Here is a 25,017-nt window from a genome sequence, read left to right as displayed (position 1 = left end):
AAAGAGGGCATGTTGTAAAGTAACTAGAAATAGGGACAAACTAAAAGCTGTGAAAGGATTTAGGACTTCAGTGTAGTCATAAGCACAGCAGTAGTAACGTCAGAGCCACAGATGACTTTGGAAAACACTAATTGCCGCTAATAACCAGGCACATGAGAGGAATGCTGCTCTTTTCCACTTAACGTAATAAATTCTGAAGTGGTACTAAAGTGCACTGCGACAACTATATATTTAAGAAGCAATTACATCATATAAATTAAAACATGTTGTACTCTAATGGCATAAGCGTCATCTTGCCAGTGGTCAGAAGAAGGAGCCATGAATCAGGGCTGAGTGGTTCTGGCACCCCAGCGGCAAAGGCAACGCTACTCCTGGCGGGAGAAGTCCCCTCAAATGCGCTGTAGGTGGGCAGGTGCAGCTCCCACTGCTTCTGACACTGCCAATATTTAAAATAAAAAAGTTAACCTCATCATTGCTTAATTTGGGATTGCCCAGAATTTTAAGGGGAAGTAAACAGAGGATTTTAGTTCATTTGAGTTTACAGCTGATTTGGGCCTAACTCCACTGCCTGCTGCAGTTCTGACCCTGAGTTAGGAGCGCCTTTTGCAACGGAATACATGTTTTGATGCAGCAAGGGAACCTACAGGCCACAGTACTGGCTGATGACCATCTTATGGGATTAATACTTCAGATTTTACAGATGTGGAAAGAAAAACAATCCATGGTTTCCACTGCCACAGAGTGCAATGTATCCTTGACCTGTGAAGCAGCTGTGCTCTGTGAGAAGAGAGAAGTTCTCACTTCTGAAGAAGTTCCACCTGCCTCGTGAGATAGGTGCTTTGCGTTCCTGATGGCGCACAAAGCCTAAAACACTCGGAGCTGGGATTCGGTTTGGATAAGCAGCTAAATGTGCATGACTGCACCCAGCTCCACTAAATGCTCCCTCCTATAAACCCTCCTCTTTCATAGTGTTTTAATATTAACAGTCCTCGGATCTGAAGAAGGAACAATGTCCGTTCTGAAAAAGCACACGTTTAGATTACTGTTACATGTATAAATAATCAAATGTGTATATTATTACAATATATATGTATATTTATACTTATATGCTTGTGTACATGTGTATATGCACACAATTTTGTCTACATACACAATTCATATGTGTTTGTATGTGTGTCTAAATATATATATATTTATATATAAACCTGCATATGTGTATTAGTATAACGCATATGTGGTATTACAAAATAGAAATGCACTAAAAGAAAAAAAAAACATTTTGGGCTTGCCATATAAGGGTACAGTTATGGACATATTAAAGTGAGAGCTATTGAAGGAAAAGTATTTACATTATTTTCAGAGCAGTAGTTACTAGTTAAGTCACCTGTGGCCATGTAGCTAGTCCCTTACAGTACACTTCCCTTTCACCCTTTCAAAAATGTAAACTATCCTTGTTTCATTAGCATTTTTTTTTTGAAATGTACAAATCTATGTTGCCTTAAGAACCACCAAAAATAAAATATATAGGCTATAAGAACACTTTATCTTCAGTGAAAATGAACTTTCTCCTGGCTGACAAAAGGAAAATTGTCTGCTAACTGTAAGGTTTCCTTGGCTCAAGTGCGTATTTAGCTTACATGGGTTTGCCATCGTACACTATGTAGAAAAAGTAAAGCAGAAAAGAGGCAGAAGCATGTAAACTGGCTGCTCTGTACCTGAAGATGAATGGGCTGCTACTGAAGAGAAACAGGATACAGGCTATTTAGCAGCTCCACTGCCCGGTTCTAAACTGTGAGATATATACAGAGATCTGACTTGAGGTTTTGGGTTTGTTTGCCTTTTTTTTTTTTTTTTTTTTTAATGTCAATTTAAAGCCTTTCATTTTGGAGAGAACTTGGCAGAGATTAGCATATGCAAATGCACTGAACCGGGGAGGATTTTTCTAGTGCAAAGAGTTTGCTGCAAGTTCCTAAGGTTATAATGGAGCATTTCAAAACTAACGTCGAACAGATTTGTCAATAAGCTTTAAATGAAAAAAGTATTAAAGGCAGACTTAATGTAGCAACCCTTTCTGATATCTCCAGTTAGTATTTATTCAACAAGTATTTACCAGCATGTGTGGGTAACTAAGCACTGCTCACTATGAGTAAGCATTGGAGAATTAGACGCTGAATAAAAGGTTTAAGTGCCAGTACTCCTGGCCTGTTTCGTTTTTATTTGGGTTTGAAGTTTCCTTTTGTCTAGTTTCTTACAAGTACCTTCTAATTAGTAACGTTAGTTTGGAAACAGCAGTTCTCTCCCTATATGTTATGGTTTGGACAGAAACCTCTACAATACCCTGCCATAGCATTGGTGGGGTTCTCTCAGGACCACTCACAACTGCTGAAAGAATAGTGATAGCCACTTCCTGATGAGCCCAAAATTAATTATTGCAGCTCACACAGATAGTTCTTATCAGTATTTCCATGTATACCCAGGGAAGAAACAGCACTACCATCTGAAAGGGACACAAGTTCAAAATTTCCTTGGGTCAAGACAGCATTTGCAGGCAGGCCAGGACTTGGGAGCAGCGACAGCCTGCAGAGACGAAGGGCTGTAGGAAACAGGCACTGAACACTGTGGAAAACCCAGGGAGGTCCTGCTCTCCACAATGAAGCCAGAATCTCAAACTGCAAATTTCCCTCAGCCAATGTACAAAATATAAAAAAAAATTTTTACAAATTTAGACAAGATCTTGCATTACATAGTAGACTGAAAAAAAAGCAGTGGCTGTGAGGTTGCAGTATTGCCTAATGACTAGAATAATAGCCAAGTTATAAAAGCAAAAAGTTATTTAATGATACTGAGTAGTTTAATACCAAAAATAATACATGAGTCTTGATCCCTTCTGCATCTAATAAATGCCTTGGGGAAGACTGTGAATGCTCAATAGGATATCTCTCAGGTCCTTTATCCTGCTGAAATGGCATGAAGTGCAGGGGAGGCACCATGTCTCAAACATTTTTATTTCACATGCAAGAGCTTTTCAACACTGGCAGCCCAAAAAATACAGGTTAAGATTTTTAAGTGTTCAGTTCTTCCAGAGAGTTCTCATGTCATTCCAGCTCTGCTTAGTTCATCTGCCAAAATGCATCTCTGTGGGACCAATCACAGCATCTAAAAACCGGTTGACCAGAAAATCAGGAAGTCCTTTTTTAACCATTGGAGGAATATCATTTTTCTAAGTAAAAATAACTGCAATATTATGGTCAATGCCGATTACAACAAAATTCTTCATTTGCTCTCATTGATCAGGATTCTTAGCATCAACTTTTTAAAATGTTATTTTTATACCACCTGAAACTAATATATTCAGAACTATGGTTACATCAGACAAATCATGGCTCAGGGGAATATCACAAACACCTGTGTGTAAGATGGGAAAGAATGATATTTTCCACCCATGTGGCAAACTGATGAAATATTCATACTGTATTAATACTAAGCCCAACTGTAAGGAGAATGAAGGCAAATTCACACCAAAAAAGATATTTCGGAAAAGGGGTCATCTTTTACAGCAAAAGAAAATATCATGCATTAATTTACATTAACGCAAGTATTTGTCTTCTGGAAAAAAAAAATGCAAAGCACATATATGGATGGACAGTATAATAAGTAACGGGTATTTTACCAATTCCACTATAAATGTCTGATTAACTGTTCACTGAGCTTAAAAAATGTAAAAAGTGCTAGCAATGAGTTTAGGTCATAGTGCATGAGGGGCTATTAGACATGCTCTTTCATTAGTGATTAACTCCCCACTGACACGTGCTCTGCTTTTCCTGAAGGGGTTGGCATGTGGTGACACGCAGGGAAAGTGAAAGCTGCTTTGGCAAATGGGGACCAAACCAAAGATATGTTGTAATAAGCTGCTTTTACAATGTAAGATCCCAGGATCCCAACTGGATTCACAAGTGGTGAAGCCTCACTAATCAACTTAATGTCACTGTTTAACTACTAAATATACAGGCCAAGGCAAAACGGAGGGTCTTACAGACCCAGTAACTATAAGGGGCCATTTACACTAATCTCACTGATTTTCACTGTTTGACTCTGAATTCTTTGTATAAGCACTAAGTAAACCAGTCAGTTTTAATCACTTCAAGGTGATAAAGGTTACAGTAAGCTGATACACTACAAACGACACTCGTTTACATCTTGAATATAATGAAATGATAGTTTATCTACAGTGAACACTTGTGGTTATCTGACAAAAACAGGTCAAAGGTTCCAGGCATTTTCTCCTGAAATTACTCAGTGCTGCCTCAAATGACTGATAATTGAAAGCAGAGGCTGGAAATATCAAATGTGGTAGGTGACAGATAAGCAACAGATTAATGCAAGTACTCTGTTACAGGACACTAAAAGGTCAGAGGCCCTAGGAATTAGCTATTGTGCTACTGTGAAAAGACAGACATCAAATAGCTGTTTACCTCATTCTTGCTCTTCTCTCCAACATTCAAATTCTAGAAACACATTCTGTCTTCCATGATTAGACTATTTAAACCGACTCACTTTTTACATAATAGGCAACAAATGTTTTGTAGGGCTTGTGTATAGCAGAAAAGATGTGATCCTAGAGCAGAATGATTTAAAAAAAAAAAAAACAAACCAGTTATGCCAAGTGTAAATATTTTAATGAAGTGCATCAGAGAGGAGTTAAGCAGCACATTCATCAGAACAACATTCTCAGTTAAGGAGACCGGATAACAGATTTTAAAAACTATATTTTAAAAATTCGTGACTTTGTTTGGGCTTGTACACTGTAGAAAATGAACATTAACTTTAGAAACTTAGATTAAGCTTTCCTAAAGTGATTATTAAAAACAAAAAAAAATGCCAGACAATGTAAATGGTATAAATTCTCTAAGCACAACCGCTTTAATAGGTTTAATCTGTTTTATAGAATGGTAAGAATCCTGATCCAGACTCAGGAAATCTATTTTGAGTTAGACACAGAAATCGATAAAAATAGTCACCTGTCCTTAAAGGATTGTTTTGGACACCAGAGACGGCTGCCTGATACAGTCAGTGGAGGGACACTTCTGTTTGTTAAAGGTCAACTGTCTTGCACCAACCAGTAAGAAGAACAGAGGAGTTTATCTCCATTTCCCCTTTAGTCATCTGCAGCTCCAGAGAATCGGACTAAGAGATAGCCCTTGCTCAGGTAAAGGGCATTTCAATCCCTATCAGCTGCTTTTGATGACCGTATCCTAACTGCTAGGATGCTGAGTAACCTGGCAGTGGGACATTCTGGGCCACTGCACAGAAGAAATGCAGGGGCTGGGGGTCAAAATGGGAACAAAGGTTTTTGTCCCCACATCTGATTTTTTAAATTCATTTGATATTAGGCATTTACTGGATAATCATTCAGCTGACTGTTTTAACTACAAAGCTTCAGAGTGATACACCCACTTGCTTGTTCTCCTTTTAGTACCAAGTCTTCTGCATTTCTTTTTACGCATTTTCATCAGCAGAGTGAGGGAGGGCTGGTGCCCCCCTGGCTACTACTGTGTAGCCAGTAGTACAGGAAAGTGGGTGATTTAGGCTTAATAACCCTTCATTTCCCTCCTCATCTCCTTCCCCAGGCTGCACAGGCTCCAGTCATGTCTGACCGTGTGTCTTGGGGATGTTCAGTATTTACCTTCTGAACTGAGATCTTTTGGAAACTCGTCTCCCATCAAAATGGATCAGCTCATACTCAAAGCCCAAGAGCAGGCATATAAGGATCCCTTAAGTAAAAAATGTAGGCAGAGGTTGAAAATAGGTGTCCCCAAAATTATATTCCACACATATCCTATCTTAAACACGAAACTCATTGTCAGAATCTTAATCCAAATTCTGTTCCCCTTCCGACTGAGGTAAAACTATTTCCGTAATCAGTGAGAATTTTGCTTAATTAGGGAGGGTAAGTCTGCAGAAACTTTACTCTTTTTTTTCATTGCAACAGTTCTGTTTCTTAAGAACTGCTTTAGTGCAGTACTGTATATTTGAGTTTCTCTGTATTTATTATTATTAGACTGGTTGTATTTAAAGTAATTATAGATTTACAGATGTGGTTTTGAAAGAATGATGTAAATTGCTTTTACATAAAATATACTTTTTTATTAAAACACAAAGCAGAAAGCTTGATAGGTCACATTCTGAAGCAAGTTACACTGCTGTAAATTTAGAGTTATTTCACTAAATTCTTTATTTTCAGTCAGTTACTGACATCGATGAGCAACATTTGGCTATTTTGCTTAACTAAATTAGGGACAGTTTGAAATTGTTTGATGAAATACTGTGCAGTTAGTGGCAGTTTCAATAAATGAAAAATCATCTATTCTTTATTGAATCCAGACTTTTAATGGTAGAATATCTCTTCCATAATTGCACAGAATTACTGAACTGTATGAATTGCAAAGTAACTCAAGTCAAGAGAAAGTCAATGAGAAAACCTTCAGTGACTGCAACAGAATCTAGAGCAAGAATGAAAAGGAAAACCGTAATTTAAAAAAAAAAACAAAACAAAACAAAACAAACTAACATTGCCTGGACTTTTTTCAAGCACATATTGGTTTTCTTTCTTTATCCCTCATAGAAGAAATGTATTTCAATATCCCATACTTTATAAAAGCATAAGTCAGAATATTCATGTATCTTACCCAAGCATTTAGTATTACATCTTCTGAGAATGACCGGGAAAGCACTGTTCCATTATTAAAATTTTAAGTTTTTAATTTTGTTGTTGTAGTCAATAAGATCTGGTAGATTTTTACCAATTAACAAAATACACATTTGAAAAAGTCAAAACAGTTTGAAACTCTAAATTATTATTAAGGTGGACTTTGAAATTATGTGATTCCTACTTTCTAATCCTCTCAAAACTTACATGCAATGTATTCAACTGTAGTAAGTGGTAGGCAGCAACTAGGCAAATAATGGAAGTTACAAAACCACGGTAGAATATAAGTGAATATGTAAAAGGATAAATTTCATTTTTTCAATGAATTATTTTAATAATTAGAGCTCAGTTAGTAAATAAAAGCTTTCAGCATTCACCCTGAGCAGGAAAGAGTTCCCAGGAACCGTATAACAGTGCCTGCCAGCAACATTTATAAGCACAGACCTAAAGAAATGCCTTGACCAAAGAGACATAACTGAGCTCAGCTTTCTCACGCATAATCTCCCAGGTGTTCTGTACACTGTGAGATTACCCATGATGCCTTCTTATTACTTCACACTGCAATATGGGATAAAATAGATGTTTTAATGAAATTGCTGGTCTTTATTCAATAGCCAATGTTTTGTTGAAAAATTTGTTGGTAAACATGTGTTATTCATTTAATTTACTCTTCTCTGTACCCTCCAAGTCAAACGCACTTGCTCAACAAGTCAAAACAAGTGCTATGCTGCAGCTGGTCCAATAATAATTAAATGTTGGAAGGCTTTCAGTTGTTGATGCAGAATAAGTGGAAAAGCAACACCATGCTTTTTTTATGCTGGTTTGATGCTGGCCAATGCAACAGTAGGAATAAGTAACCAGAATAAAGAGATTGCATTTTGGAAGTGGAGAGAATTATGAGAGTCTAAGTTTGGGTATTATCATGATCCTAATATAAAAGTGGTTCCTCAAAATCTAATTTTTCTTCCAGTTTCGACAATGTAATGTACTGTATCCTTCAACCTCCCAAATGCAAAACTTTCACTCCAGTTGTTCAGCTGTAGCACAAAGCACAGCAAAAGATACACTGAATATATGTGCTTTTTAATTCTACTGACAGTGGTAGAATGAATCTCAGCTAAATCTTCTTCCATAAATTTTAAAGTTGAAAGTCCAGCTGGTCACATCTTCTAGGAGTAACAGCAACAGGTTGTATTTGGACCTGTTTTGTGCTGTCAGTAGTAATGTGTGCCAAAAGAGAGAAGCCTCTCAACCAAGGGTCTGAGAGGAGGCACTGAAGAAAAAATCACATGCAGTTTCCTATTTTGAATGTAGCAAGTACGGACACTCTGATTTCTTCATTGTTTTAAGTCACACGATATTACAAAAGCACTCCAATCACAAATACCTGTTTTAAAAATGGTTGTGTTCTTTCTCACCAGTGATAAATAAATCTTTACTTGAAAGAGTAAAACAGGTCAGAGACAAGATCACTGTATTGTGTAGTTCTGAGCTAATACATAGATAAATTAGCTAATCCTTACACCACCATGCCTGAGGCTGTTAATTGTGTCTGCATTTTCAATTATGTCTATTTTGCCTGGACTTTGGCAAAGTCAGTACCTTTTTATACGTTTTATCAATAGACTTCCATTTTTTCTCATATATAATTTTGTTTTTCTCTAATCACAGATCATCACAAAGAAAACTAACAATTATTCCCAGGTTTCTGACTGTGTGTGAAAGTCAGGATGTCAGATCAACACAACCTCAAGGTTAACAAATGACAGAAAAAAAGATCCCTCTTGGGTTCAGCTGCAACTGAATAGGAACAAAAGTTATACCTCTGGGATCCAATGGTCAGAAAATAGGTGTAAGTTATAACTGTTTTGACACTGTAAAAGTATACAGATGGAACATAACTTCTGAGAAGGGTGAAAGGGCGTATATCATCATAGGGCAACTGGCAGGGGAGTAAAAGCTAAACATTAAAGCCCATTCTATCTTCCCACATCTCCTTAGTTCCTGCTCACGTTAACCCTCTACTCACTTCCACCCAGAGGTGGCAAGTCACTCCGCCATTTACCATTTGTACATGTCATCTAATAAACTCCATCCATTTCCCACTGTGGAATTTGTTGGAAAAGCTTCCATGGAAGTTGTGTCTGCATGCCAAACTAGGTACACCTGAAGAGGCACTATTTTCTGCTTACCCTGTGCTCACGTCTGAGTATTTTAATATTACCCATACCCATTAACACTGGCCAAATATTCCATAAAAAACAGTCCAGCTGTAACAACGATGAGGGAGGCAACCCTCAAGAACATCCCATTTAAAGAGTAGAAAAGCGCTTTATTACATATAATAAATAAAAAATCATTTTCATATGCTATATTATAGATAGGATATTAAATATATTTGCAAAAAATAGCTGATGACAGGCCATGTGCTTAGCTAGTATCTCAGCATGGCTCAAATGAATTCAGAGTTCCTCAGATTTATATTTTGTGTGCCCAAGTGTGTGCTGGGCTAATTGCTGTACTAACTGAGCCATCATCTTAAAAATTAAAAATGTAAAGAGATTGGAATTTCATCTTATATAAATTGTTAGCCCTGATTTTGAAGGTTTGCCCTGTGCATGCTTGCTATTGGCCAACACCAGGGACCCACTGAGGAAAGCCTAACCAGTGGAGCTGAGAAACAGAGTTATGGGGCTAGAAGCACAGCAGGGACAGGCTCTCCCAGACATTACACCTGGGGGCAAAGAGGAGGAAGATGAGGAGGAAGAGCAGCTAGGAGCGGTGCAGCGGTGGTGAGGAGTGGCACTTCCAGACAGCAAGTTTTAACAGCCAGTTTGGGAGCTGGCTGTGATTTTAACAGCTTGTTATACTGACTCAGACTGCACCGTCTCCTCTGCAGCTCTGGTAGCCTAATCTGATCATGATTTATTCTCACAAACAGAGATTATTTCACCCGCATATAACCCCCATATGGAATAAGCCCCCTCAACAAGAAGGAAGAAACTCCTGGACTTTTTTTTTCCTGAAAGAAACTTAAATCTTACCAAGTCAATGAACATTTCCACCCTCTTTCATGGCAGAAACTCACTAACTGTTAGTGAATTAAAAGATCTCGGGGTTGACCACCCAGCATTACACCTGCACTGCCAGAGGAAAGGAAAAGCAGCCTTCACAAAAAATATTTGTGCCATGAAAGAGCTCAGGTTAACTCCAGGTAACATGACAATAGGTGGTGATCCCTCACAGTAGATTACTTTGGACAGACTTGGGGAGAGAGACCAGGAGTCTCAAAATGACATAAAACCCAAGAAAATAATTTCCAAAGTAGAAAGAAAAAGCATGACACTTTGAGCACACAGAACTGTTCATCCAACAACTGTCTGCACAAGATCATCACTCCACTCCAGAAAAAAGTTAGGAATGATTGATGTCAATGTATAAGACAAGAGTAAGGTCTCCCTTCTGTGTGACCACTCTATCACAGAGTCACATAATGGCTGAGGTTGGAAGGGACCTCCGGAGGTCATCTGCTCCAATGCCCCTGCTCAGGCAGGGCCACCTGGAGCTGGTTGCCCAGGCCTGTGGACATTCTTGTATCATTCCTGCATTTTTCACTGTTACTCCACCTGGGACTGCATTTCTTATGTTCCTCACCACGTTACTTACAAACACAGTACCCAGGCTGACTGTAGAGGCATCTATAGGTGTAACACATCTCTGGAACAGCAAAGATGATCTCCTGAAGCTCGTATTAAATGTTATAATACTGGCTTCTCTCCACTCCTAATAGTTGAGCTGATGTTTCTCAGACAAAATTTGGGTGTCCTTCTGAGCAGAGGGTAAAAATGAGCAATGAGTGGGAACCTGACCAGTAACATAGTGCTTTTATTTCAAATGCAATCTTTTTGGTTTAATTTTAATTAATTAATTAATTAATAATACCATTAAGAATATTTGGCATGCATTTTACAGCATCTGATCAGCCTTTGCCTTTGCATATGTTTGCACTAAACCTTTGTTTCTACTGGGGCTAGAAGTGACTACTGCCCTAATCTTTGGTGATAGGCCTGATTACTTCTTTTTCAAGTAATGTGGACCCATCTGTTGCCCATCCCCAAATCTAGAAGCATCACAGTCTCTTCTTTTGGGGGCTTGCTTTCATTACCATTTTGATGAGAACACACGCCCTACCTGCAGACAAGCTGAAGCAGCAGGGTTTAATGGAGTCCACAGTAAATCTCATTGACCCAAGGTGATATAATGTTAATAAAAGAAGCTTCATTCCTGTACAGCAGCAGATGGTAATGTAAACACAGGATGAACAGGTCATAACTTATTCTGGAGCTGTGCCCATGGAGCCAGGTTTTCAATTCATGTGTGTGCCTGTTTCATTGATTCAAGTCCTGTGTGTCCTTTTACATTAGGTCTCTCCTGTACACACACACATGCTAGTAAGCACATCCGTTGCATTTTTCAATTTCTAAGGAACATGTACTAATGTGGAGAAAGCAAAACACAACTGCTGGGAAACCAAAATGGTGGCCATATATTGTTAATCTTAATGACATTAATCCTTCCATTCTGACCCAGTGAATTGCAACATGAACTCCATCTGCTTGGAGTATTCACTCCATAGCATAAACTGTCTCTGGATTTTCCATTACTATATATATATATACATACATACATTTTATAAAATATTATTTAAAATATACCTACTTATATTAAATATTTTTATATATATAAATTCATCTCCTTGTAAATGTAATTTCATTATGATATACAGCCTCAGTAAACATGATTATTAATTCAATAGTTTAAGAAGTGATAAAAAAAAATACTTTTTGAAGACCCATATTTGATTGCTATAAGATGACATTAATAAAGGATCACACCGAGAATCAAAGAAAAGAAAGAACTTTATTCTGAAATAATACCTAATTTTAAACTACTTGGATAAACAAGACAATACTGTGTCATATTACATGTACGTCTCAAAATTCTGAAAAATAAACCAGCCCTCCCTGAAAGTCATCATATTTAATTGTATGATTTCAGTTATACTATTGCTTAACCCCCAAGAGGATTTAAACATTATGATCTTTTGAATACCTTAGTATGATATTCAGCAAATTCTGTGTTTTATTTTTAATCATATAAGCTTGTAACTTAAATCAACATGTAAAAAACATTTAACTATGTAAATGCAATTGTGTGTAGTTGAACTGTAGGTTTAACCTTTGCTACTTGCAAGACCTAGTACAGACTTTTAGCTTTCACAACAATATTGTGCAGTTCACGGTAATAATCATGGGCAGTACCTTGTCAGCCTAGAGTCTCACAGCACAGCACTAAGTAACTTGTCTTTTTCATCTAGAATATGATTCATGCCACATGATAAGCCATTTACAATAATGCCATAATTATGTGTAGTTTACAACTACAAACAATTAATTCTTCATGGCACTTCATTCTCCAGTAAGTCTAATTATCAGTGGTTTAATAAAATAAAATTGAAGGTGTATTCTTTTGCCTTGTGACTCTTAAAGGCTTGGGACTACATTTTCACTTGGTATTAATTGTTTTATTACTTCTATTCCTTTTTGTCATCATTCAGTTTAGGAAATTTGGTTTACTGTAATCTTATAAATCAAGTTTGTCGAAAGTGAGCTATGGAACAACAACGGTAGAGGAAGCATATATATATCTATCTCATCTCTAGTGAGAAGAGAAACAATATGGTCAACCCCATGTGTTTCAAAAGCCATTAGCTATATGAAAAGCATTATAAAATAAGAAGTGTTTGAAGTTGCTTTCTGAGCCTTTAGAGTGCCCATTTTCAAGAACTGCATCTGTTTCTGGATGTTGATTTGTTTTAATTTTTGTTTTTCTGCAACTACAGGGGATAATTGCTGCTCTTTAATGAAACCTTAGATGTGCCCATAAATCATCAATGCACAGAAAATCTCACAGTAAATATTATACAAGTCTCAAAAAGCTCATGGGAACTGTCAATGCTAGGGAAGCATAAGGAACTTTGAAGTTTTGGAAAACCACAGAGAGATCACTTGTTGCAACAGAGGCTCGTGTCTTTTATATCATCTTCAGTGAACTTCAGCCCTTTCAGTACTGTTGATAGGCCTCTCAATCCTTCCTTGATCTCTTTGGAGAAAGCTCCAAGCTGAGAATCAGAGAGGAGAAGCCCTTCTCAGAACAAATAAAATTGTGTGATTTTATTCTCAGAAGTACCAAGGATCCTAAATGGAAAAGGAATGGTTTAAGGATACAATTTTGTAATCAACTGGACAAGGCACAGCTCTTACTGACCTAACTACAAGATTACTCAGCACCTCATACCACTGAACTCTGCTGCCGTTTTAGTCTTCAGCTCTTTGGAGCAGATCCATAAACTCGCCTCCTTATTTCAAAATGTTACAACAGGATGTAATTAAGTACAATTAACAAGGAGGTCAAACGGTCATCTGATAAACACTGGCCCAAACAGGCAGCTTGAAAGGTCAGGGCTGCTAAAGCCACATAGTATTGATGGGAAAGAATATTATGATTTAAGGGGGAAAAAATCCCAATGACTAAAACTGAAGAGATTTACATGCTTTCTATATTAAATACACAAAGCCATGCACACAGACCAATACGCATGCACACATGCCTCAGAGAAGCACAAATCTATATTCTGAGAACAAGACCTAAACTAGCCACACGTCCCCTCTCCATTGCACCAGATCTTGAATCTCAGTTTTGGTGCTTTAATTCCGGTGTTTCTTTTTCTTTTTCATTATTTTGTAAAACTATCTAAGAACTGTAAATAGACTTGTTGTCCTTATAGAAGGGCTTTTTTTAGCCCTTTCTAAAATAACACTTGAGATCACCATGAAGAAACACAAGGTGTTGCAAGGCTCTTAGGAGTGAGGTATTTTACAGAGCTCGCAGCCTGTAAAAAGAAGAGTAAAAAGAGGCTTCACAAGAAGAAAGCTATTCCAGTACTCTGCAAGGTCAAAGAACAAAAGTGCACAGAAATGAAAACGAACACAGAAGTATGTGCCCATCCTCATTTTATGGATTGGAAAACAGAGGCGCACTGTTTTCATTCTCTATCTGAGTCTCTTCAGGTTTTTCCTATTTGGCTGCTCAGACATTTCACTCTCCGACTTCCAGGTTTAGCCCTTCCTGGGCCTGGAACAGACCCACTGAAAAACATTTGCACATATTTTATGTACAAGGCAGCAAGGTAACCTGGTCAGGAGTAGCAGATTAACCTTCGGGATCACTAGCATGTTATGACTTGTAGTTATTGACAGATACCCCAGCTGAGGTAACCTTGGGAACAACCTTCTCAAAGCTATGTTCCTGATGGATCTCAGCCATCATAAATCACCACAAAGACTACAGCTGTCATGGGGTTCTACGCTGCTTGCTCTTGCTCCCATGGCTTTATCATCCACACTACTGTTCATCCACTCTTTTGATTTCTCAGCTAACATTTTTGCAAACCATACCACTAGAATCCCATGGCCCCAGGCACCAGCTGCCATCAGGTGCCATCCACCCGCTGCTCCAAAATCAGACTCACAAACCATTCAGTGTCACTGGTCTTTCCTCTTCTGTAGTCTGGGTTTGCCAGGACAGAAATTAACACCTCTACCTCCAAAACTGATGCCATCCGTATCGTAAAAGTCCAACACAGTATCTTTTTGAAATTATTTTGCAGTACCTTACAGTTGAATATCCCACCTACATTTCCCCCGGACTTTTAAAAAAGGGATGTTTTAAATGGATGTGCCTAGAAAGACTGTTATTAATTTATAGTAACTACTCTGGATTATGGGTATGGCTTTTCCAGATTATACGAACATAGCTTCATTAATTTGACTACAGTCAAATACATGAAAATAACAATAATTTCATTTAATAGACACAATCTACAAAGGGCTAGAATCACAGAATCATGGAGGTTGGAAAAGACCCTTAGGTTCTCATGGGGTCTGAATGGGTAATATTGCTAAGTCAGATAAAGAAAAACCTAAGAGAAATTTCAGCTATTCAAATTCCTACCTCCTCCTGATTCTCCTCCAAAAAGAGAGTTAGGTGTAATTTTGCTTCTACAAAGCCACTGTTTGTCAGCTATGGTTATATATCATGTACCAGCACTAGCTGTCCTGATTAGTTTTCTAGACTCTGACTCATTAATAATCTTTGTCTCAGTTTGCCCCAAATTACAATGAGAAAAAAAGTAAAGCCACGATCTGGCAAGGTACCACACATGCCTTTGAGTTGTATAATAGTGGTGGATAAAGCCAAGTTCTTGATCTATTGCGCAAGAGAAGTTGAACATTTAGATTCACCTTTTGGAGCATCTCTCAATAATAGTGGGAAGTTTCTGAGTGGAGAGCTGAGCTGTAAAACCTGTCCTTTTGTACTTGTTTTACAGTTGTCTTTTTGTATAGAAACAAATTCATTATTCAGTACAAAACACAAACCAGCTCCTGCTTGGTGTACCCCACCCACAAACTTAAATAATATAGTTGTCAGGGTTGACAAGTTCTGCCTGCTGTAGCATTTCTGTGTTTTATAGGAAATTTTAACCAGGGGTGTTATTTTAAGAGATGAGCAAATGGGGAAACCCCATGGCCTAGCCAATAAAATATGAACTTTAGGTGCAATGGAGCACTCATAAATATGACTCAGAACAAGGGGATTCATTGTTTCTCCCAACCCCTTTTAGCTGCTCCTCTGATCTCAACCTCTCTGTGTGCGTCATGGCAGCCCTCATCCTTTAACCTGCGGTTTTTAAAAGCTAGCTTCTATGTTATTTATGGCTGCAAATGTTAGTAGCCCGTCTGTGTACTCCCTGCACACACATACTGAAGGGTGGGGGGAGCTACGTTTTATTTTGCAAGGATGAAAAGTTTTGCCTGGGGAGCCAAGTGCCTGGGGAGGTTGAGGTAGTTGCTCTGCCATGAGGAATTGCGAAGAAAATTTCTCCCTTCACCTGCAAGGCTTATTAGGAGAAGAAACCCATACCTGGACTCATTTTCTCTTTCATTTGCACATTATCTATCTTTATTGTGTTCTTTGCCCTTTCTCTGTCTGCATGCACCTTCTTCTCCCTACCATGATGAACTTCCCTCCACTTTTGTAACTCTACTGGCGTGGCAAGTGCTCTCAGTGCTACATCACGCTCCATGTGAGGCACAGAGGAGTAGGACTAACTCTCCCAGTAATACCAGTTCCTGCAGAGGCTCTTCCTCTGTTGCGAACCTTTCCCATGCCCAGCAGGTCTGTGTCCAGCCCTGCATGTTGGCTGTTGCCTACTGAGAAGAGGGCTGTCCTCCCTGTAAAGACTGGCCTGTGCTTTGCCATTTTTCTCTCATGCCCACTCTCATTCCTTCCCTCTCCATCTCCCACGCTATTACCTCGTCTCACCACTTCTCGGACTTTAATCCCTTCTGCAGCCAAATGCCATCGACATAAAATTAAAGTTCAGTGACCCTGCCTAGACAGCGGGGGTTAGAGACAAGGGAAAGGACAAGTAGGAGAGGATGGGGAAAAGTGTGGGAAATAATTATAAATTCTGGTAGCAGCCAGAGCTCTCCTGAAGCCCTGGGGAGCCTTTCTTTAGCTGGAGGCTGCAATTGGCACTTCATAAACTGTTCATTCTCAGCTATGTGGAAACACCAGGCGACACCTAGAATGATCAGACAGTAATCAATCAATTTTCTGCAAAACTATATTAGTTTGTGGGCCTATGAAAGCAAGCTGAAAGGAACTGCCATGACTAAAAAGAGAAGAAAAAGGAACTGCCCGTGTCGTAATTACCTCCATAACTCAGGCAGTAAGTAGGCAGGTAGCCATGGTAAAATTCTTTGCATAATTTAAGATTCAGAGAAAGTAATAACAGGAGCAATAAGTGTGGGACATCACATATGTACCAAAGTTGTCCTGTTATCTAAGTAAACAAACCTGGGTTTAGGAAGAGAACCAAGAGGCTCTCCATCCACTCCATGGCAGGCGGACTCCTCCCCTAATACTCTCCACACAGAGGCATCTCCACAAGCCTCCCCCTTTCTCTTTCACGGCTAGCCAGAGTCACTCTAAGATTGTGTTTTCCTGGGAAAATATGTACTGTACAATACACACAATCCTCACAACCCCACCCAAAGTCTGTGTTTAGTCTGGAAAGGAGCACTTTCTAAAGAAGAAGCGGAACTGGGTCAGCCATTCTTCCCAATGGGAAAAATATTATTAATAATATATATTTTTATATATCCATACATATATATATAGCTTTTCACCATGCACGTCTAACCATCTGCTAAATCAGTTTCTCTTCAGTTATCTGCAATTTCTTTCAAATCTGTCGGCAATGAAAGTCAGACAGTTTTATACCCCAGTTAATGGAGAGCTTGACATTTTTTTGGCTCGGTAGATACAATAATTTACTTGGATTTAAAGTGTTAACTTTGGCAAAAAAATTAATTGACAGTTATAAAAACATTATTTTGTTAGATGATATTTATGGATCACACACAAACCTATTTTCAGGTAGAGCTATATAGTTCATAAGGTTCATGTAACATGAGAGATTTCAAAGGAAATATAAAATATTTCAATATAAAACAACAAATGTAGTGTAATTCGAAAAAGGAATATGGAGAATATTTCTTGCTCAAAATCAAAAACTATCCCTAACAACCTGCTCTGTCATTGCACAAAAATTGGTTAAAACCGCCTAATGAATTCTAAAGATTGGGTGAGGATTTTTAGGGAATGTCATCCTGTGGGTAAAGTCCTTTTGTTCTAGAAATAAACAAATCTGTTTTGCAAAAAGCTGTCTTATTATTTAATTTGATTGCAGAAAATTATTCTATTATTAATAGTTATTTCTAATGCCTGATTGCGTACCTAGGTCACAACAAATTAGTTCAGCTCACTGATTGGGTGATAAAAATTTTATTAAGGGGAAAAAAATCTTAGGGTTTCAAGATGCCAAGTGAGGTCTGCTTTGGGGGAAGATTAAATGAGACCCGCTTGATCTAATTTGCTTTAAATTTTATGTAAAAGAGTGAAAAATGCCATCTTATTGACTCTGGGTTGCCATTCAAAAAACCTTCACAAATGTTTTCTCTTTTTTTTTCAGTATTGATCCAATTCCACAATTAAAGACATGGGGTCTATTTGTTATTTAACAAGTTTTATCTCTGTAATAGCATCCCTCTGTTCAAGGCAAGATAATAGCACTATTTCCGTCACTTCAGTTAAGCCTGTGTCAATATTTTCATTAGAAGCCTGCATTTTACGGACTAAAACTGTACCACAGCCAAGGAAATTCGTGTAAGGTTAAAATTAAGACAGCAACCTCTGAAATCCAGTGGAAAAGAAAGAAAGAAAGTCTGCTCATTCCTAAGCTTTGAGGAGAGAAGTTAATGATCCTGAGGCCTTTTTTGCGTGTATCCTTCAAGCCCAGCTCCCCTTCCACAGCTCCTGGCATTTTATAGCTTAGCACTCCATGTCCCTCCCTGATGATATGTTAGCTGTGAGTGGAAGGTTGTAGAAACTGAATTAGTTTAATTTAAGAAACTAGCTACTATATATGCTCAAGGTCTGACTGCAGTTAGGAATCCTTTCTTTCTCGTGTGTAATGAAAATATATTTGTACAGGTATTGGGTGTGGATTCATGTACTGTAGGTTTCTGAAAATAGTTGTATAAAAGTTGTTCTCTGCTGTGTTAGCATTCTCCGATGAACACAATGGGCTGTAAATCTTGTGAATTTATGTATTTATTTAGTGATTCAGGTCTTAAAGAAGAACATAATCTTCAATACAGTGTACAAACTTGGGGTAGAGAAGCTGGGGAAATATGAACAGTCCCCTGTGCCTCAAACAGGCAAAATTTCCTTTGATTTCAGTGTTTGATTTAAGAACTGATCACAGCACGTGTGGTTTGAGGATTATTATAATTAAGATTGCGGAATCACATCATGTGTGAAGAAGAAAAGTTGTCTTTCTGGGTTGTATCTGCTACTTTAAAAATCTCCATAATATTGTATCCTTCTTTAAGTTAGCATGTGCAGGTCAGGGTCACAAATTTTATAGTGATCTTCACATTTGAGTTTTTGAAATTAATTTTATATGCCAAGAAAGAAAACACAACAGAAAACCACACAACTTGTATATATTTATCCCCTACCTTATAGAAAGTTCATATCAATTCATAGGAAAATACGGAGAAAGAAACAGAGTTGCTTAGCAAATGCAATCTGTTTAGAGAAAAATTTACAGATGTGTTGTAAACAAATGAAAATACAGACCATTTGAATTGCATGAGAAGGAACACTTAAGTACAGTGGTTTTAATGATCGCTTTGATGCTGATGGAAAATTCAGTCCTTGAAATGTTTAAATGTAGTTCATAAAAGTGCTGCTGTTTCTCCAAGCCTCAGTCATGTACATATTTTTTTATTCAATCCCCCTCCTTTGGTGAGAGGTGAAGAGTGGGAACACTAACATTTATCTTACAAAGTCCTTCCCTAACTAACTTTTGAGTGAGCAGAAAAGTGAGTAGGACTACATGAGTATTATTTGTCTGTTCTCTGAGGAACAGGGTATCCTATATATGTCATTTTGGAGACCAGCCAAAAAGAATATGCCAGAACTCTAAACAGTCAGGGCTTTGCAACAATATAATAAAATATAACAACAAGATAAAAAAAAAAACCCCGTGAGGAAAACAAAGTCCCAAACTTGTAGGTGATATAATCAGATCTTTAAAAACCGCAGTGTATTTAGTGGAGGATTTATTCTTTGACTGCTGGACCAACCCCAGTTAACTCTTCTGTTACACTCATCAATATTTATGGAGAGCTGCCAACGCACACAGTCTTATACAAAATACAGCACAAGACATAGTCTCTGTCTTGTTGTATCTTTCAAGAAAGACGGAGCTGGAAATTCTGGTATAAATTCCAGTATAAAGAGCAGGTGTTTACAATTTTAGCTTCAGAAGTAAATGCAGTCTTGTTTTTCTCCCTGGTTGCTTGACAGAATTATAATTGCAGTTCTCTTGATGACTATCTTCTAAATTTGTTTTTGAAAGTGAGGTATTTGCAACTCTGACAGGTTGATTTTTATCAAAATTCGCATATAAGTTTCAATTTGTATTCTTTAATATAAAATTATTTGTCCTTGTCTATTTTTTTACTTTACTTTTTAATCTTATTCAGCCTTTTCAACCTTATACTTAATAATTCCTATCCAACATCTCAGCTACATATTTCTTGTTTTAATATATATGTCTTAAATTATTATAACTGGCTACAACTATATACAAAAGTTTCAATTTAAAATATCACGATGATTAATAAAGCTTTATAATTACACCTTATGTAATTAATGGTGTGCAAGTATGAACATGGTGAATACTATTTCCAGAGCAGATTAATTTGATGCAAGTTGACTGAGGCTTCAAGTCTCAAACCAGTTGAGTTATTACTGTGCTGCATCAGCATTTATTGATTTTAAGGTACAGTGTTAGCATTCACTTATCACTGCATATTTTTCCCCATTGTACATTAAAAAAGCTTGCCCTCATCTGTCACGATCTTATACCGCATAAATCATATAAAATGGTTACCTGTTTCCATGATTTATTTCATTTTTATGTTAATTATACTGAAACATAGGATTGTTTAATAAAAATGTTGAAGCTAATCTATATTGGTCATCAATATTCCTTACGTATGTTGCACAGTGGAATGTGTGATAAACCACAATATCCAACATGTATGGAAGGGCATTTAAAGTGAATTAGGATTTAGACTCACTTAGAGCTAAGACACATTTTAATTTTACAGAGGCCAAACAAAATTTGGTATTTACACAGTGGTTTTTTATGAGTTAATGGTGTCTATTAATCATAATCACTAGAAAAATAAAGCATCTCACTCCCAGTTTTCACAGTTTAGAATTGTAAGATATGCTTTAGCTTCTCAAAATGACTTTCTTAAGGCAACTCTGGCTTCCCAACAAAATGAGACAAACATTAGAAAATTTCCAGTCAAGGTAAGACACTCAGTGGAAACTTGCGCTCTTCCAGAGAGGGTTTTTGTCTGGGGAAGCGCAGCAGGATCAGGCTAGGACATATCTGACACTGAGCCTTCAAAGACTTCTACTCGTGCACTGCAAGAAGTCCTCTAGAAATCAAAGACGTTTCACGAAATCAAAGGCTAGGTCCCATGTAAATAGTCCTCAGGGCCATTGATGAAATGGTCTGCAACATATTTATTGAGGGTATTTCTCAGGACACATGAGGAAAATTTTTGCAGGATCAGGGCCTTGACTAATGCTCAGGAGATCAGAGCATTTCCTATTTTCCTTTATAACACTGGCATTTTAAATTCAGCTGACTCCACATACTCTGGGTAAATCGAGGCATAGAATGATAACTTAAAAGTAATACATGGATAATATGTAACTCTTTCTTGAGGATGAGGAACACATTTTCAAAAACCAGAGTTTTCATGTTTTTTCTAGTCTGCTATTTCAGGAGCAAGGGCAACAAGCAAATGTATTTAGAGTTGTGGACATATGTTATTCTTAAGGAAAAAGATCTCAGAACTGAACACCTCCTGATCTGCCAAATTAATTAAAAGTAATTTTATTATTATGACAACTAAGCTCTAGGGTATCATTTTCCTAGAAATTCAAGTTGTTGATGATTTTAGTGTTTGGAAACATTTTCAATCCTGCAGCAAGTATTAACGAGCTGGTAGACATGAAAGATACAGAATGTGTGTGATAATCTGAAGATATTTCAGAACATGTGCCATTGTTTAAAAAGTTTCCGCAGAAAGTATTATCCTGGAAAGCAAGAGTTCATCAGATTTTTTACCAGCTTATTGAGAAACCAAGTTTTCAATTAAATCTCTTGCTATTCAGATCAAATGAGAAGGGGTTTTTTTCAGCTAGCTTTATGAGTCCTGCAGCATTTAGAATACTTATAAAAATAGTAAATACATTTTATGAATTATTTGCAGCTTTCTTAATGAGATTTAAGTTGCCTTCTATTAAAGAAATCTGTAACTGCTTTTTCAACAACAATGTAACTGGTAAGCATGCTTATTATACTCAGAAACCAATATAACTTAGTTTTATCAGTTTTTGTGCCTGAATTGATATAATTTTCAAAAGCATTCTTTGCTTGCATGTTTCTGGTGTTTAATACTCTACTTGTTATTTAATTTATTTATGACACAGAAAATAAGAACCATTGCAGACTCTGAGCACCATGGCAGTATAATAAAACACAGTCTGTGGTTATTAAATAGAAATAACAAAGAAACAGCAACAGATTATTTAAAATCCAGCCATCCAGCTGAAAAGATAATAAAACTCTGACTCTTACCAACAGAAAGAAAACCCTAAACAACTTAAGAAATCTTTTTTTTTTTTTTTTTTTTGGAAATGACTTAACTTTCCCCTTTTCATAGCATTCTAGGCTTTAAAATATTAACAACTGATGTTTGTTCATGTCTGAGCTTTAAGCAAAACAGTGAGGGAAATAACCGAGCAATAGGCATAAGTGTTTGATTTTTTGAGTTTTTTTTAAAAAAAGGAGTTAGTTGGCCTAAGGCTAGAATTTTCATTACATCAATGAAAGAAAGAAAACAGAAGCCAGCAGAGGGGAGTTATAGAAACTGACTTTATATAAACAGTGAGAAAAATCTTTTTCCATGGCCACCTACAATGTAGCTACTTTACCATCAGTACAACTTTTCTTTTACCAGTGGCACAGCAGCCTGGGCCCAATCCTGCCATTTTAGGACAGGTTACGGTCCGGCTGAGAGGTTTGCCCCTCGCAAGATCATGCTAACAGTTTGTCAAAGAGAGCAGAAACAAAAAATTTTTCCACGTACCTAAATTGACAAAGCTCATGACCATGTCAGCATCATTCAGAAAGTTGGTGTCGTGCAGGCTGGCTAAGGGAGGATTCTGTGTGGCCAGGGGGGTCATGCGAGATAATTGTATTCTCCGCGAATATCCATTTGGAGAGGCAGGGTATCCTTTCCGTATCCCTCTGCTCTCCCCTGCCATTGATCCCTTTAGTGAATACTCCAGCTCCTCAGTATCCTCTTCATTTGTCATGGCATTATACAGGTCCAGCATGAAGAGGGGTGCAGAAGAAGCCTGCTTTCCTGGTGAAAATGGTCTGGGTCTGTGAGGTAAACCCAGAATAGAGAGAATCTCTCTCTGAATCTCCCTTCTCTCATGGTTCCGCAGCCTCCTGTAAATAAAACTCGAATGGACATGATTGCCTCCTAAACCTCCCTGTGCGTGACCCACCAGAACCCAGCAATTCCAGAGCAAGCCCACGAAAGCTTTGAGCGCAGTTAGGTTCATCTTTGAAAAGAAAAAGAACAAGGAAAAAAAAAAAATCTTTTCTCCTACTTGTTCTGAGTTCCTATGAGGTCTGCTTTCCCAGTGGCTGAAAAACAAAATTTACCTATTCTTCATGTCAATGTCATCTCTAAACGTAACATCTTTGGTGATTTCTCTCCCCCCACCCTGTTTAAATATTATGGAATGTGTCAGGTTGCAGTTATTTCTAAGAAAGCTGAAATTCAGACTTCCAATTTTCCACTGTTGTTATCGTTTTTTCTGCATTTATGGAGCAGAAGACCAGTATTTTGTCAGCTGACCTAGGCATTCCTATATAAACCTTAGATAACCAGGTCTTTGGTGGGGAGCTGTATTAGCAAGAGCTGTTCTTCTGACACATTGTAGTTCCCAGAGTTATCTTCCCTTGTTATTCTGAGTTCTTCGTACACCTTGCGCTCTTCCCAAGATAAAATCCTGAGTCACAGATTTGTCTTGATCTGTACCTTGGTGGTGTAACACATATTTGTCCAGCAGCCTGGTGATAACTTTAACATCTTTTGAATCGCTTGAGTGTAAAGTAATTCTAAAGCATGTACTAATCGAATTAATGTATTGCCATGAATTTACTCGCAAAAAAAACCTTCTGTAAATCCATTCAACCCTTTTCAGCTTCTGAACTGTTATTTCCAACTCTAGCAGGCACAAATATAACAGCTCTCTTCAAGAGAGATCTAAAGACTAATGTAAGCACAACCCTGCTGGGAAAGAAGAGGCTTCTCATTGTAATTTGAAACGGGTATAGCAAAAAAGTCCTTAACCCTTCTCTTGCCAGACAGAGCGTTAAACCTCTCCCCCCCCCTCCCCCCCAATTTACAGTAATATACCTAATTTTGGCTATCGGCTGTTTTTTTCCTAACAGCTTGCAGAATCGATTTTAACTTTAACAATTTTAGGATATATAGATAGCTGAAGGCATGGCGTAATGTGGAAGCTCTTGTGAGTCTCCTTATGAGTCTCTAGTCTAGTAAGCTTGAATAGGAAACACTCATAACAGACTAAAATAGCATCTCATTAATTCAAGAAATGTTTATATTTTAGGTAAGTTTAGCAAACAAAGGTGACCTTTTTAATAAACTCTGTAGGAGATTTTGTCTGTGAGGCTTGATTCACTCTTTTCTAAAAATGTCGGGAATGCAATCTGAATGAAAACAAATCTATTCAGCAAGCGAGATTTCAAGTTGTGCATAGCCAATGGTGTAATTATGGTTATAGTCACAACTTTCATAAACTGTAATTTGCAATGATAATTTATTCAAAGTACATTTTGACTCATAAATTGCTATACTACATTTCCCAGTAAATATCAAAAGCTAAGATTTAATCCCACAACCTATTATTAACTGGAGAAAGAAACAGCTTAACTGAAGAAAGTAGAAATATTAAACAGATTTTAAAGCTGCAGCCCATGAAGGTAAAGTTCAGCTTAGAATTGTATGACAGCCAGCAACTGGTGTTTTCCTCTCACTAAGACAAAATCGCAGTGTTAAATTTCATATTGCTCAGGTTATTGGTGGTCATTTTTCTCACTCCTATAATTTGCCTTCGGTCTTGAGGAGACTTTCCTTTGATGAAGGGGAGCAAAAAGACAAAAAACGTTAATACATGACACTGAGGCAAAAAATAGGTATATAAAATGCATCCCATCGGGTTTTCCCTTACATGACTAGCACCTACTCAGCAAATCACAGAGTTCTTGAGTAAACTTGGGAGTGTGACAGCAAGTATAGTCACACCCTAAGAAGCCAGGAACAATTTATCTAGTATATTAAGCACAAACAAGCTTTTCTCATATATTGTGAGTCCTAGTCTATATATTTACAGTCTAGTCCAGCTGTCATTAAAATATAGCTGATTCT

General features: G+C 37.6%; 1 protein-coding gene across 3 annotated transcripts in view; it reads right to left on the bottom strand.

Annotated features, from left to right (window-relative positions):
* The window catches only part of BMP5 (bone morphogenetic protein 5), a 58,295-nt gene extending 35,173 nt beyond the window's left edge, over nucleotides 1–23,122 (bottom strand). For all 3 annotated transcript variants that reach the window (XM_075707531.1, XM_075707533.1, XM_075707534.1), the window contains exon 1: nucleotides 22,639–23,122. In XM_075707531.1, the coding sequence (XP_075563646.1) occupies nucleotides 22,639–23,122 (484 nt within the window). The remainder of the gene's footprint in view (nucleotides 1–22,638) is intronic.
* Nucleotides 23,123–25,017: the final 1,895 nt, after the last annotated feature.

The sequence above is a fragment of the Pelecanus crispus genome, chromosome 3, assembly GCF_030463565.1.
Source record: "Pelecanus crispus isolate bPelCri1 chromosome 3, bPelCri1.pri, whole genome shotgun sequence".
NCBI classification, from domain to species: domain Eukaryota; kingdom Metazoa; phylum Chordata; class Aves; order Pelecaniformes; family Pelecanidae; genus Pelecanus; species Pelecanus crispus.
Note: the sequence above shows the minus strand (reverse complement) of the source record. Positions and strands in the feature narration are given on the sequence as shown.